Source organism: Dendropsophus ebraccatus, chromosome 5, assembly GCF_027789765.1.
Source record: "Dendropsophus ebraccatus isolate aDenEbr1 chromosome 5, aDenEbr1.pat, whole genome shotgun sequence".
Taxonomy (NCBI): Eukaryota; Metazoa; Chordata; class Amphibia; order Anura; family Hylidae; genus Dendropsophus; species Dendropsophus ebraccatus.
This window is the reverse complement of record NC_091458.1, coordinates 442,893-459,322: the sequence shown is the minus strand read 5'-3', so window position 1 is coordinate 459,322 and position 16,430 is coordinate 442,893. Positions and strand designations below refer to the sequence as shown.

Sequence of the window (16,430 nt, the reverse complement as noted above, 5' to 3'; positions counted from 1 at the left end):
TACTCCCAGCACACATAGACAGATACTCATACACAACACCTGCATAGACTTACACACACACAACACCTGCATAGACTTACACACACAACACTAGCATACAGACTTACACACACACAACACCTGCATACAGACTTGCACACATATGCATGTATACTCAGTCACACATACACTCACCTCTGTATCTGGCAGTCCTGTTACATCTTCTCCTCTGCCCGGGCCGCTGTGGAGGTCAGGAGACCCAGGAATACAGGAGGGGGCAGGGAAGCACAGGCAGCACTGTGAATAGGCTTCTGGGCCCTGACCTGCTGTTTGGCCTCTACAGGCTGCCGTGCAGTGAGCCCCGCCCCCCTCTCCTCTGGTCCGACGCTGAGAGACTGAGGCCTGGAGGAGCCACAAAATGACTTAAGTGGCTCACCAGCGCCCCCCTCATCCCTGCGCCCGGCTCATCCCCCCTCCCCCCACAGCCTCAGGTAATGATGTGTGCGCTCACCACCTGCACACAGTGCGATGTGTGTCAGTGTGTGAGCGCAGTGAGAGGGGAGGGAGAGGGGAAGAAATGGGTGGGCAAGTGCAGGGGGGCCCCTTGAGGCACTGTGGGCCCCGGCACTTGCCCGAGTATGCCTGGTGCTGACGCCGGCCCTGCGTATATGAATATGCCCAGTTGGTGGGATGCGGTGGTGCTTGGGGCTGGAGGGCGACGCCCTCTTAAGCAGCAGATTTGCATAAAAGAAATGCGGCTTCTCTGGGCAGAACCTGCTGACAGTGCCGCATTTATAATAATCACACATCTATTATGGGGCGTTTACACAAAGAGATTTATGTGACAGATTTTTGAAGCCAAAGCCAGGAATGGACTATGAACAGAGAACAGGTCATAAAGGAAAGACTTAGATTTTTGGCTTCAATAATCTGTCAGATAAATCTCTCTGTGTATATCCACCACAAGTAAATTCAGCGGGACCTGCGTCTGCTCCTCTACATTTCCGCCATGATTTATGCCTGATTGCAGGTAAAGCATCATAAATCACTGCACCTAAGACCCTCCAACTGCGGAGCAGGGAATACGCGTGTAAGGAGCGGGGAATACGTGTGTAAGGAGCGGGGAATACGCCTGTAAGGAGCGGGGAATACGCGTGTAAGGAGCGGGGAATACGTGTGTAAGGAGCGGGGAATACGTGTGTAAGGAGCGGGGAATACGTGTGTAAGGAGCGGGGAATACGCGTGTAAGGAGCGGGGAATACGCGTGTAAGGAGCGGGGAATACGCGTGTAAGGAGCGGGGAATACGCGTGTAAGGAGCGGAGAATACGTGTGTAAGGAGCGGGGAATACGCGTGTAAGGAGCGGGGAATACATGTGTAAGGAGCGGGTAATATGGGTGTAGGGAGCGGGGAATACGTGTGTAAGGAGCGGGGAATACGCCTGTAAGGAGCGGGGAATACGCGTGTAAGGAGCGGGGAATACGTGTGTAAGGAGCGGGGAATACGGGTGTAAGGAGCAGGGATACGCGTGTAAGGAGCGGGGAATACGCCTGTAAGGAGCGGGAATATGCATGTAAGGAGCAGGGAATACGTGTGTAAGGAGCGGGGAATACGTGTGTAAGGAGCGGGGAATACGCGTGTAAGGAGCGGGGAATACGCATGTAAGGAGCAGGGAATACGTGTGTAAGGAGCGGGGAATACGCGTGTAAGGAGCGGGGAATACACGTGTAAGGAGTGGGAATACGCGTGTAAGGAGCGGGGAATACGTGTGTAAGGAGCAGGGATACGCGTGTAATGAGCGGGGAATACACGTGTAAGGAGTGGGAATACGCATGTAAGGAGCAGGGAATACGTGTGTAAGGAGCGGGGAATACGTGTGTAAGGAGCGGGGAATACGCGTGTAAGGAGCGGGGAATACGTGTGTAAGGAGCGGGGAATACGCGTGTAAGGAGCGGGGAATACGTGTGTAAGGAGCGGGGAATACGCCTGTAAGGAGCGGGAATACGCGTGTAAGGAGCAGGGAATACGTGTGTAAGGAGCAGGGATACGCGTGTAATGAGCGGGGAATACACGTGTAAGGAGTGGGAATACGCATGTAAGGAGCAGGGAATACACGTGTAAGGAGCGGGGAATACGCGTGTAATGAGCGGGGAATACACGTGTAAGGAGTGGGAATACGCGTGTAAGGAGCGGGGAATACGCGTGTAAGGAGCGGGGAATACGCGTGTAAGGAGCGGGTAATACGCCTGTAAGGAGCAGGGATACGCATGTAAGGAGCGGGGAATACGCGTGTAAGGAGTGGGGAATACGCCTGTAAGGAGCGGGGAATACGCGTGTAAGGAGCGGGGAATACGCCTGTAAGGAGCGGGGAATACGCGTGTAAGGAGCGGGGAATACGCGTGTAAGGAGCGGGGAATACGTGTGTAAGGAGCGGGGAATACGCGTGTAAGGAGCGGGGAATACGCCTGTAAGGAGCGGGGAATACGTGTGTAAGGAGCGGGGAATAGGCGTGTAAGGAGCGGGGAATATGGGTGTAAGGAGCGGGGAATACGTGTGTAAGGAGCAGGGAATACGTGTGTAAGGAGCGGGGAATACGCGTGTAAGGAGCGGGGAATACGCGTGTAAGGAGCGGGGCATACGCGTGTAAGGAGCGGGGCATACGCGTGTAAGGAGCGGGGAATACGCGTGTAAGGAGCGGGGAATACGCGTGTAAGGAGCGGTGAATACGTGTGTAAGGAGCGGGGAATACATGTGTAAGGAGCGGGGAATACATGTGTAAGGAGCGGGTAATATGGGTGTAGGGAGCGGGGAATACGTGTGTAAGGAGCAGGGCATACGCGTGTAAGGAGCGGGGCATACGCGTGTAAGGAGCGGGGAATACGCCTGTAAGGAGCGGGGAATACGGGTGTAAGGAGCGGGGAATACGCGTGTAAGGAGCGGGGAATACGTGTGTAAGGAGCGGGTAATATGGGTGTAAGGAGCGGGGAATACGTGTGTAAGGAGCGGGGAATACGCGTGTAAGGAGCGGGGCATACGCGTGTAAGGAGCGGGGAATACGCGTGTAAGGAGCGGGGCATACGCGTGTAAGGAGCGGGGCATACGCGTGTAAGGAGCGGGGCATACGCGTGTAAGGAGCGGGGAATACGTGTGTAAGGAGCGGGTAATATGGGTGTAAGGAGCGGGGAATACGCGTGTAAGGAGCAGGGAATACGCGTGTAAGGAGCAGGTAATGCGCGTGTAAGGAGTTTCAATGTCACTGGTAATCCTCGTGTATTCCGCGCTCCAATTCTCAGCGCCCACAGATTGCTGGACTCGCTTATTGTCTCTGAGGGACCGTAACATCGGGGAACCAGTGGCTGCAATAAAGGTTCTGTCCACTCTCCCAAACGTTCAAGGAACCGATTCCTGCTACAATCGGTCACATCAGCAGCGGGAATCAGGTGAGGGGGGAGGTCTCTGGTCCCATATAGATTCCTCTTTGGGCTATGTACACACTATCTATCATTAAGGGCCGGTGAGGCCAGAAACACCTCACACTGTGGGTCCTGCATGTTTTTTCTATGGACTTTGTTATACGATTTCATAAAGTTTCTTCATACTGGTGTGCTCAGGATTTAAAGGTTCTCTGGCTGTGCACTATCCAGGTCATCTCCATCTGTTTGCTATACCCACTGCAGTTACTGTTTTCCCCACTAGGTGTCACTAAAGCACTTGTTATTTCCTATGCACGGCTGAAGGAGACTAAAGGGTTAACTGTTTTACGTCACATGTGCTGTTTTGTCCACTCACAGGTGCAGGTGCTTTCCCTCCAGTCTTTATCCTTTCCACTATTATTTCTCTTTTGCACACAAAGCCCCCCCCCCTCCCCCCAATTACAGTAGGGTTTAGTTAGACCCATATAGGAGGGAGTAAGTTCCTGGTGGGAGGAGTTAGTTAGTTTGTCAAGAGTCAGTGTGTGACGAAGCAACAAGAACCAAGTCTCTGCTGAATTTAAGCCAGGGCCTGCCTTAGGCCAGGTCCTATGTCAGGGACACAAGCAAGCAACAGGTTCTCCCTATGCCAGCCACCACCACTATGCAGTGCTAGAAAGTATCAAGGGGTGAGCAGCCACAGAAGGATCACCTTGTCAATGCCAGGAACCTCTCCAAAATGTTCAGGGGAATTACCTCAGCAGTCACAGGAACTGATCCCAGTGGAACAAAGTTACTATAAGTCTAGGTATTCCACTGTGCAGTGCAAGACGACCGGGAAGTCTCGGAAGTCTGATAGCCTAGATAACTAGGCCTGGAGCTCATACTACCCTGACAGGACAAGTAGCTTGTAATTGTAGGGCAGAAGGCAGTCAGACACAATCTATACGTGACTATGAGTGTTCTCTCTCTATATCTTCTACTTCAATTCAAACCGTTCCAGGCAGAGAACATGTCTAAGTGGAGACAGCCCGTCAGTCACCCTCTCTACTCTCTGCGGGGCTTTTCCTCACAGGCACCTTATCTCTCCCTCAACCCCAGGCGCCCGAGTAACCTCAAGTATTGTCTGTTGCACTATACTGTGTTTTGGTCCAGTATACCTGTATTGCACTAAGTTCCTCCTAGTTAACTCTTCCATTTTTCAAGTATTGGACTCTGGTCTATTTATGTGCACCCGCACCTGCACACACTTACACTTGGGCAGGGCCGTAGCTAGGGGGGGCAGGGAGGGCAGCTGCCCCGGGCGCAGAGACCAGAGGGGGCGCCATCACAGGGAGCAGAGAGAGGATGAGGCAGCCTGGAAGCTCCGGCCCTCTGTCAGTGTGAGGAGACGGGACGATTATTACTTCATCAGCAGAGCTATTTCCCATACTGTCCCGTCTCCTGGCTGCTGATTAGCTATAATTTGTGCAAATCAGGGCTAAACAGCAGCCGGGAGACAGTACAGGAAAGAGATGGTGAAGGACCTTGACATGTGACTATGATGTCATCGCAGGTCCTGTATGTACACTGCACTATTGAGGAGGAGGAAGAAGATACAAGTGTGTGGGAAGGGGAGGACAATCAGGGGTGGAGAGGGGGGGGGACAGGGTGACACTTGTCTGGGATGGGGGGGAGACACACAAGAGAGTTGGGGTCCAATGTCTATTTAGGGGTCTGATCTGGTTGTACATTATTCTATACTTAACCCCTTAATAACTGCCCTCTCCAAATATATATCACATTTATATAAACCTTACCTACTATCTGCAGGGGGAGGGAACCTTGGCTCTCCAGCTGCTGCGGAACTACAACTCCCATCATGTCTGCACAGCCAAAGTTTTATCTTTGACTGTCCATGTATGATGGGAGTTGTAGTTTTGCAACAGCTGGTGAGGCAAGGTTCCCTACACCAATCTATAAAGCACCTGTACCTGTCATTTTTCTAAATTATTTCTATTTTGAAACCTTACTGGAGGTGACTGGATACCTTACTGGAGGTGACGGGATACCTTACTGGAGGTGACGGAATACCTTACTGGAGGTGACGGGATACCTTACTGGAGGTGACGGGATACCTTACTGGAGGTGACGGAATACCTTACTGGAGGTGACGGAATACCTTACTGGAGGTGACGGGATACCTTACTGGAGGTGACGGGATAACTTACTGGAGGTGACGGGATACCTTACTGGATGTGACGCGATACCTTACTGGAGGTGACGGGATACCTTACTGGAGGTGACGGAATACCTTACTGGAGGTGATGGAATACCTTACTGGAGGTGACGGAATACCTTACTGGAGGTGACGGAATACCTTACTGGAGGTGACGGGATACCTTACTGGAGGTGAAGCGATACCTTACTGGAGGTGACGGAATACCTTACTGGAGGTGACGGAATACCTTACTGGAGGTGACGGAATACCTTACTGGAGGTGACGGAATACCTTACTGGAGGTGACGGAGTAACTTACTGGAGGTGACGGAATACCTTACTGGAGGTGACGGGATACCTTACTGGAGGTGACGGGATACCTTACTGGAGGTGACGGGATACCTTACTGGAGGTGATGGAATACCTTACTGGAGGTGACGGAATACCTTACTGGAGGTGACGGGATACCTTTAAGGAGGTGACGGGATACCTTACTGGAGGTGATGGAATACCTTACTGGAGGTGACGGAATACCTTACTGGAGGTGACGGGATACCTTACTGGAGGTGAAGCGATACCTTACTGGAGGTGACGGAATACCTTACTGGAGGTGACGGAATACCTTACTGGAGGTGACGGAATACCTTACTGGAGGTGACGGAATACCTTACTGGAGGTGACGGAGTAACTTACTGGAGGTGACGGAATACCTTACTGGAGGTGACGGGATACCTTACTGGAGGTGACGGGATACCTTACTGGAGGTGACGGTATACCTTACTGGAGGTGATGGAATACCTTACTGGAGGTGACGGAATACCTTACTGGAGGTGACGGAATACCTTACTGGAGGTGACGGGATACCTTACTGGAGGTGACGGGATACCTTACTGGAGGTGACGGGATACCTTACTGGAGGTGACGGGATACCTTACTGGAGGTGACAGAATACCTTACTGGAGGTGACGTTATACCTTACTGGAGGTGACGAAATACCTTACTGGAGGTGACGGAATACCTTACTGGAGGTGACAGAATACCTTACTGGAGGTGACGGGATACCTTACTGGAGGTGACGTTATACCTTACTGGAGGTGACGGGATACCTTACTGGAGGTGATGGGATACCTTACTGGAGGTGACGGAATACCTTACTGGAGGTGACGGGATACCTTACTGGAGGTGACGGGATACCTTACTGGTGGTGAAGGAATACCTTACTGAAGGTGACGGAATACCTTACTGGAGGTGACGGGATACCTTACTGGAGGTGACGGGATACCTTACTGGAGGTGACGGGAATACCTTACTGGAGGTGACGGGATACCTTACTGGAGGTGAGGGAATACCTTACTGGAGGTGACGGGATACCTTACTGGAGGTGACGGGATACCTTACTGGTGGTGAAGGAATACCTTACTGGAGGTGACGAAATACCTTACTGGAGGTGAGGGAATACCTTACTGGAGGTGACGGGATACCTTACTGAAGGTGACGGGATACCTTACTGGAGGTGAGGGAATACCTTACTGGAGATGAGGGAATACCTTACTGGAGGTGACGGGATACCTTACTGGTGGTGACGGAATACCTTACTGAAGGTGACGGGATACCTTACTGGAGGTGACGGAATACCTTACTGGAGGTGACGGAATACCTTACTGAAGGTGACATTATACCTTACTGGGGGTGACAGGATACCTTACTGGAGGTGACGGAATACCTTACTGGAGGTGACGGAAAACCTTACTGGAGGTGACGGAAAACCTTACTGGAGGTGACGGAATACCTTACTGGAGGTGACGGAATACCTTACTGGAGGTGACGGAATACCTTACTGGAGGTGACGGAAAACCTTACTGGAGGTGACGGAAAACCTTACTGAAGGTGATGGAATACCTTACTGAAGGTGACGGAATACCTTACTGGAGGTGACGGAATACCTTACTGGAGGTGACGGAGTAACTTACTGGAGGTGACGGGATACCTTACTGGAGGTGAGGGGATACCTTACTGGAGGTGACGGGATACCTTACTGGAGGTGACGGAATACCTTACTGGAGGTGACGGAATACCTTACTGGAGGTGACGGGATACCTTACTGGAGGTGAGGGGATACCTTACTGGAGGTGACGGAATACCTTACTGGAGGTGACGGGATACCTTACTGGAGGTGACGGGATACCTTACTGGAGGTGACGGGACACCTTACTGGAGGTGACGGGATACCTTACTGGAGGTGACGGGATACCTTACTGGAGGTGACGGGATACCTTACTAGAGGTGACGGAATACCTTACTGGAGGTGAGGGGATACCTTACTGGGGGTGAGGGAATACCTTACTGGAGGTGACGGGATACCTTACTGGAGGTGACGGGATATCTTACTGGAGGCGAGGGGATACCTTACCGGAGGTGACGGGATATCTTACTGGAGGTGACGGGATACCTTACTGGAGGTGACAGAATACCTTACTGGAGGTGACGGAATACCTTACTGGAGGTGACGGAGTAACTTACTGGAGGTGACGGGATATCTTACTGGAGGTGAGGGGATACCTTACTGGAGGTGACGGAATACCTTATTGGAGGTGTTACTACTGTTGTCTCCGCTGCTGAGGGGAGGTGATGGAACCTTGGGAAATCCTAGGTTCTATAGAACTCGAACATTCATGAACCTGCCGCATTAGATTGGTGATGCCTTACCGGTCCGTGGGGAAGGAGGAGACAGCCCGGGTACAGACTGGAATTCTGGGATTCATCCTAGGTAATAGCCGGTACTCTCCTCCTTACCCATGGACCGGGAAGACATCAGCAGTCTAATGCGGCAGGTTCGTGAATGTTCGAGTTCGATAGAACCTAGGATTTCCCGAAGTTTGATCAACTCTCCTGCTGAGCGTACCTGTGCATTAGGAGACGGCACCATAGAATCACATTACACTGGGGGTCACACTGGAGATAGATCAGGAAGCTTCACCTCCTAATTCACAGGTACAGACAGCAGGGAGCGGAGACAACGGCGCCTCCTCAGGTACAGACAGCAGGGAGCGGAGACAACGGCGCCTCCTCAGGTACAGACAGCAGGGAGCGGAGACAACGGCGCCTCCTCAGGTACAGACAGCAGGGAGCGGAGACAACGGCGCCTCCTCAGGTACAGACAGCAGGGAGCGGAGACAACGCCGCCTCCTCAGGTACAGACAGCAGGGAGCGGAGACAACGGCGCCTCCTCAGGTACAGGCAGCAGGGAGCGGAGACATCGGCGCCTCTGTTAAGGTATTTTGGGACCAAATTTTAAATGGGAACATTCCAGGTACACAGTAAATATGACATTATGTATCCCATATTGTGAACACCAGACTAGTGCTGCCAGTAGAGATGACCGAATCGCTCATCTAAACTATCGCTCACCTAAACTTCATAAAAAAAAAAAAAAAAATATATATATATATATATACACACACACACACACATGGGCCCCCCTGTGCTTACTGCGCATACAGGGGGGGGGGGGGTTGGGGGGCGCCAAATTGTATCTTTACCGCTGGTGCAGGAGAGCCTAGCTACACCTCTGCACTTGGGTTAAACCTTTCTCTGTGGACGGGGCCCCAAACTGTCCGTGGTGGGTCCTATACCATTGCAGGCTACCGTGTCAAGTGTCCAAGTGACCCACTCAGCTACCACCCCACTGTACCAGGCCGTAACACCCTGCTGCCTGCAGCCCCCTGTCTGATAACAGCTGAGGCCATGCACCTACACCTTGGGGAATAATGAAGAACTCTCCTCGAGTCCAGGATGTGACCAGGGAACCAACACACTAGTGCAGCCCCCCTTTCTTGCAATCCCAGGACTGGGAAAACCACTTGAGCCACCACAATACAACTGTGCAACTCTGGTGGGACTAACAAAACACAGTAATCACTGAACTCAAGGGGATCAGTTAGAAAATTCCAATGAAGTATCAATCAAGTCTCCACTGATGCCCCCAAAAATGTAAATATGCAAAACAAGAGTCCGTGGAACCTCGGTTGTGAGTCTCAAAACACAGGATAGCCAGAAATCTCTAGCCTGTTGCCACAGGGAGCCTCCATGATGGGGAGAGCACCTCACCACCCTGATAGGTAACCCCTTCCCACTCGGTTGCGAGTATTGGAACATAAATAGGGAAACACCAGGGTGGCCCCTTTTTGTCAATGTCTAACTCAAGGTGCGAGTATAACGATCATGACAAGGGCTTGCCAAGGCAGGCTTCCACCCACAGACAGCCGTTTCGGGGTATTTGCCCCTCGTCAGTGTGGAGCAGGATTCTGGCTAGTTGGGGCAATGACAAATCAACCTGGTGGGACTACAATTACCAGCTGTCCATCAAACGACATTTATATTATCCTACCAGCCCCCAGACAAGACTTTGGTGTATACGGCAGGCAAGGCCCATGAGACAATGTGGTAGTGTCTGTGATGGAAACCACACTTACCGACTCCTCCAAATGGCAGACTGGGGATGGTCGTGTGCATGATGCCATCATTGGCACAGAAGCCGCCACTGCTTGTCTGGTCCAGGAACTGGTGAACAATCTGTCAAGAGAGGAGCAGAAAATGGTCAGGAGGGTCTCAGGCCCTGTTCATATCTTCAGAGGTTCTGTCAGATAAGCAAAAGATGGACACTGATGGACTCATACCAGGGTGGGCAGACCACAAGGGACTCCATACCGGCGTGAGTGGGCCCCAAGGGTCTTCATACCGGCGTGAGAGGGCCTTGAGGGTCTCCATACCGGAGCAAGAGGGCCCCGAGAGTCTCCATACCGGAGCGAGAGGGGCCTGAGGGTCTTTATACCGGAGCAAGAGGGCCCCGAGAGTCTCCATACCGGAGCGAGAGGGCCCCGAGAGTCTCCATACCGGAGCAAGAGGGGCCTGAGGGTCTTTATACCGGAGCAAGAGGGCCTGAGAGTCTCCATACTGGAGCGAGAGGGCCCCGAGAGTCTCCATACCGGAGCGAGAGGGCCCCCAGAGTCTCCATACCGGAGCGAGAGGGCCCCGAGAGTCTCCATACCAGAGCAAGAGGGCCCCGAGAGTCTCCATGCCGGAGCGAGAGGGGCCTGAGGGTCTTTATACCGAAGCAAGAGGGCCCCGAGAGTCTCCATACCGGAGCAAGAGGGCCCCGAGAGTCTCCATACCGGAGCAAGAGGGCCTGAGGGTCTTTATACCGGAGCAAGAGGGCCTGAGAGTCTCCATACCAGAGCAAGAGGGCCCCGAGAGTCTCCAAGCCGGAGCGAGAGGGGCCTGAGGGTCTTTATACCGAAGCAAGAGGGCCCCGAGAGTCTCCATACCGGAGCAAGAGGGCCTGAGGGTCTTTATACCGGAGCAAGAGGGCCTGAGAGTCTCCATACCAGAGCGAGAGGGCCCCGAGAGTCTCCATACCGGAGCGAGAGGGCCCCGAGAGTCTCCATACCGGAGCGAGAGGGCCCCGAGAGTCTCCATACCAGAGCGAGAGGGCCCCGAGAGTCTCCATACCGGAGCGAGAGGGCCCCGAGAGTCTCCATACCGGAGCAAGAGTGGCCTGAGGGTCTTTATACCGGAGCAAGAGGGCCCCGAGGGTCTCCTTCCCGGAGCGAGAGGGCCCCAAGGGACTCTATGCCAGAGCGAGAGGGCCCCAAGGGACTCTATACCAGAGCGAGAGGGCCCCAAGGGACTCTATACCATAGCGAGAGGGCCCCAAGGGACTCTATAGACACCTCACATAGACATGTGGTCACTGACCTGTGAGCTGGAGGAGAAGACGTACGCTGCCAGTGGTTTCTCTCGGTCATTTATAAAGTTAACGGCCTCATCAAATCCAGACACTGGGAAAATGGGAAGAATTGGCCCAAAAATCTCCTCCTGCATGACGGGGTCGGAGTCCTTCACATCGATGAGGATAGTGGGGGCTGCAACACAGGAGGATACAGGGGGTCAAATCATAGAAACTGCCTGAAATCAAGATTAACCCACAGTAGATACGGATGCCGTCCAGGCCACAACTCCCGACAGCCAATCACTGCAGAGAACCAAGAAGCTGGGTCATCACAGGACCTCATGTCCTCCCAGGGGTCTACAGTCATGTAATCCCCACCAATGCTCTCCAGCCATGTAACACCTCCCCCCCCCAATTCTCTCCAGGGCTCTCCAGCCATGTAACACCTCCCCCCCCCCCAATTCTCTCCAGGGCTCCCCCGCCATGTAAACCCCCCCCCCCCCCATTCTCTCCAGGGCTCCCCCGCCATGTAACCCCCCCCCCCATTCTCTCCAGGGCTCCCCCGCCATGTAAACCCCCCCCCCCCTCCATTCTCTCCAGGGCTCCCCCACCATGTAACACCCCCTCCCCCCTATTCTCTCCAGGGCTATCCAGCCATGTAACGCCCCCCCCCCCCCCCCCCAATTCTCTCCAGGGCTATCCAGCCATCATACCAAACAACAAAAAAGTATATAGAAACACCGGTAAGCACACCGTAATAATCATAACAAAATACATAATTTATTGAAGATCACAAATACAAATAATAACCAAACATGATTAGACCCCCCCTAAAAACACTTAAAATCATCCCACATAATTCAATAGTTGTCAGAGAAATAACCAAAACAACCAACTCCCTGTAAATACTGAGACTCTCTGGTATCAAATAATACAACAATTCTAACTGGTACTGTATAAATACACAATTCTCCCTATAATACTAATAAAGTGCTGATGCATACATAATCCAAGAGGACCAAACAATGTATATAGATATAGATATGTACAAGAATTATAAGGTGCTGTGGATAAGTATCAAACAAAATACAAGGAAGTGCTAAGCAAGTGCTACACTATAAGGGAGAAAAGCACAGTATATCACCAGTGACCATGAGAACACCAGAGAGTCTCCAGGCTGGGAGACCGAACCCCACGCGTTCCGTCCACTATCTGGACTTTCTCAAGGGTAACATGGTGGGGAATAATGCATGTTTTTATGTCATACATAATAATAGTAACATGTGTGAGCAATAGTGGCAAATACTATGGTGCTTACCGCACTAGGGAGACGTCTCCATACACGCAGCGCCCGGCAAAATGGCCGCTCGGCGTCCGCATAATAGTACTGCGCATGCGCCAGTTCTAGTCAAACAGGAGGTGACGTCAGAGTCGAGAAGGAGGCTTGGATATCATGCGTTCCACCACCCGGAAATGTCGAGATCATGGGAAGTGTCCACAATAGTGAGTCAAAACTCATGGAGCATGCGCTGTCGCCATCATGAAATATATGCCCAACAGACCAAAGATTTACGATACTACTGGCAATTTAAAAAAGGGAAATCAAACATAGAAACCAATACTGCCAATGGACAAAAACTATATTATAAGTAATTGTCTCCAAAAAAGGGGCAGATTCACACAAACTATATTAATAATATCCAGGCGACGTGTAATACATGAAGGTAGTAGATGATCATCATACAGCAAGAAGTTACATTGTCTGGAGATAGCCTTAGGGGAATAATCCTCACATCTGAACACAAATTGTCCAGGCGAGAATAATCCTCACATACACACATAGTGTCAAGGCAACGTATCCTTGTAATCAAATAGCACCTGAAATTAATAGGCAATCAAAAAAATGCGGCAAAGAATATCATAGCAATGTCCAAAAGTGGCCCAAAAAAGAATAGTCCTCACATACTAAACACAAACTAGTTGGTCGCGTAAATAAACTTGAGGAATATATTAATCGCTATACACGCGCATACAGGGAAGCCGTCCATTAGTCCAGCCTCAACCATAGCTCTATTCCTCGGAACGATCACAAAGGGTATAAAGGAGCCACAATGGTAGGTAGGATCACTAAATAATAATAATGATATGATGACATGACCCCGGGGATGGGAGCGGCGAGCGTGTATGGAAACGTTCTGTCAGTAACTTACCTGACCGCGCTCCAGCGTCGTCTGGCCCGGCTGGAGCGCAGCGCCGCCCTCCTCGGCCTGGCCGGGTGACGTCACAGAGACCTGACGGCATCCCTAGTAACCAGGGGAGCCGCGGGTCTCGCGTCAGTGAGCGTCGCCCGGCCGAGCAGCTGAGTGCTGTTGGACTCAGGCTGAGTGACGGATCTCTCTGCCACTCAGCCTGCAGTGCACCAGCTGCTGTGTGTCTGGATTCAGGAGGCCGGACCAATCAGCCTTTGGTCCGGACTCCTGATCCAGTATAAAGTGTTGTCAGTGCCAGCCTCTAATCGCTGGCTATTAGTTGTCTCTGATCCCAGCTCCCCAGTCCCTTGTATTCTGCCCTATCCTTCCTCTATTGTCTCGCCTGGATTCTGACCTTTTGCCTGTCCCCTGACTCTCCATTCGGTTCCGATTTTGTACTGCGCTGCTCGTTTGGTTTCTGACTCGGCTAGTTTACTCCCCGCATTGTGTTTGTCTGTCTGTCTGCGTTTTATGTTTTGCACGTATACAGCATAGGGATTGTCTTCGTGGTTGTCCGCGACCGCTTAGGGTCGACCGAGGCAAGTAGGCAGGTGACAGTGGGTGGGGTCAGATTCAGGGCCCACTGTCGAGTGTCTTGTCTTCACCTGCCATTCATGACACGTTCCCAGTAAAGTCAATAACTGTCTATGAATGGAAACATAGTATTATAGAAGTAAAGTGACAATAAATTGGCACATTTACAGAAAGTCACAATAAGTCCCATTACTGAGATCTTTTCCTTTTGATACTCGTGAGTTGTCTTTTCTTCCCTCTCCTATATTTGTTTTCTTCTCTTGGGAAGTTGAAGGAATAATGGCGAAAGCGGTAGGACTCAAAACACACAGGTTAGTAACCGAAATTCTTAGCAGTAAATTCATGTAGTCAACACTAGGTGAGAGGGAAAAAAAGAAATAAGGAAACGAGTGAGATAGAAAGAGATAAAAATAAAACTGCAAGTGAAACACGCAATATCGTAGGAGGAGTGGAGGACCAACTCCAGTGTAGTGAGTAGAGACGAAACACAGATATAAATAGATGTACACAAAAAAAAACACAGTAGTGGGATAAGTGTGTGTGTAGCGTATGGTATATATGAATGATGTGACGAATGTGAAAAGAGCTATAGATGCATAGTATGTGTGAAGCAAATGGTATATATGAATGATGTGACGAATGTGAAAAGAGCTATAGGTGCAAAAAAAAAAAAAAACACTTAAAAAAACACATAAAAAAACATGCAGAGTGAACACTGCAACCTAAAACATGAAGAACAACAAAGAATTTCAATAATAATTGACGATACTTATAGAATCCTGTGAATAAAAGTTCCTCATTCAGCCCTAGTGGTGTTACACTTTGTAGGCGATATATCCATCTAGATTCTCTCTGTAAAAGGGGTTTAATAATGTTACCTCCCCTACTCCCCAACTGGACTCTTTCCAATCCCGTAACCTTAAGTCCATCATATTTACCAGCATGATGATCCCTGAAGTGTCGCGCCACTGATGTCAAGTCCAGTGTATCATGTGGAGTTCTTGAACTCCGACGTATATTGGATAGATGTTGTTGCACTCTTTTGCGTAATTCCTGTGTGGTTTGGCCAACATATGCCAGTGGACATGAGCAGGTAATAACATATATCACATTTCTACTCCGACAATTAATGTAGTCTTTCAATTTGTAGACTTGTCCATCCACTGGGTTCTTAAACGATTGTCCCGTGTCGATCAGCTGGCAGACCGTACAGCTCCCACATGGATATGTACCGCAGAGTCTCTGGCCGCTCCCCAGGGTTACTTTCGGTCGTACAAAGTGACTATGACTGAGTATGTCCTTGAGGTTTTTGGCTCGTCTAGCTGTTAGGTTGGGTTTTGGACTAATATGAAGATCCAGGCGAGGTTCCATTCGCAAAATATTCCAATGTTTGTCCAAAATCCTGTAGATATCCTGCCACTGGTTGTTGTAGCTTGTGACCAATCTTACTTTATTCTCCGTCGGTCGTATTCGGGATCCAAGTAACTGTACTCTATCCGTGTCTCTAGCCCGCTGGAATGCCTTAGAGATGATACTTTTTGGGTAACCTCTTTTATGGAAGCGTTCAGTCATGTTCCTGGCCTCCTCCCGGAAGTCATTATCCGAGCTACAGTTCCTCCTTATTCTGAAAAATTGACCAATTGGGATACCATCCCGTTGATGTTTTGGGTGGAAACTTCCATATTGTAGTAGACTGTTGCTGGCAGTTTTCTTCCTGAACAGTGTTGTTTGGATGCGATCACCTTCAATTCGAAGCCTCAGATCCAAGAATTCTGCAGTGCCCTGTGAGATATTCCAAGTAAGAACAATGTTATGTTCATTAGAATTCAGATGTTGTAGGAAACACTCACAGTCCTCCTTTGTCCCCGACCATAGCATGACAATGTCATCTATATAGCGCATCCATTTGATGACATAATTCTGGAAGGCAGACGAGGGGTACACGCACGCGCCCTCCCACCAACCCAAAAACAGGTTGGCGTAAGAGGGCGCGCAACGTGCACCCATCGCCGGTCCAGACACCTGTCTATAATAGACATCGTCGAAAACAAAATAATTCTGGTTGAGGACAAAGGTCAACAGCTCAAGCAAAAAGTGTGAATGTTGTTCACCTTGCAGTGATTGAGACTGAAAAAAGGAAGCTACTGCTCTTACCCCCAATTGATGCCGGATATTTGTGTATAGCGACTCTACGTCCATAGTGACAAGTATAGTATTGTCCGGGATTTCAAAGTCATCCAATTGCTCGATAAGATGGGAAGAGTCTCTCACATATGAAGGTAACCGTAGCACCAGGGGCTGCAAAAAATAACTACATTGATTATTTTTTGCA

At 50.6% G+C, this 16,430-nt stretch overlaps 1 protein-coding gene across 1 annotated transcript in view; it reads right to left on the bottom strand.

Moving 5' to 3' along the window:
- LOC138792172 (aldehyde dehydrogenase family 3 member B1-like) overlaps positions 1-16,430 on the bottom strand; it is a 110,511-nt gene that overhangs the window by 19,507 nt on the left and 74,574 nt on the right. The window contains exons 8-9 of the mRNA XM_069969275.1: positions 11,342-11,508; positions 10,060-10,159 (exon numbers count right to left, since the gene is read on the bottom strand). Of these exons, the coding sequence (XP_069825376.1) occupies positions 10,060-10,159; positions 11,342-11,508 (267 nt within the window). The remainder of the gene's footprint in view (positions 1-10,059; positions 10,160-11,341; positions 11,509-16,430) is intronic.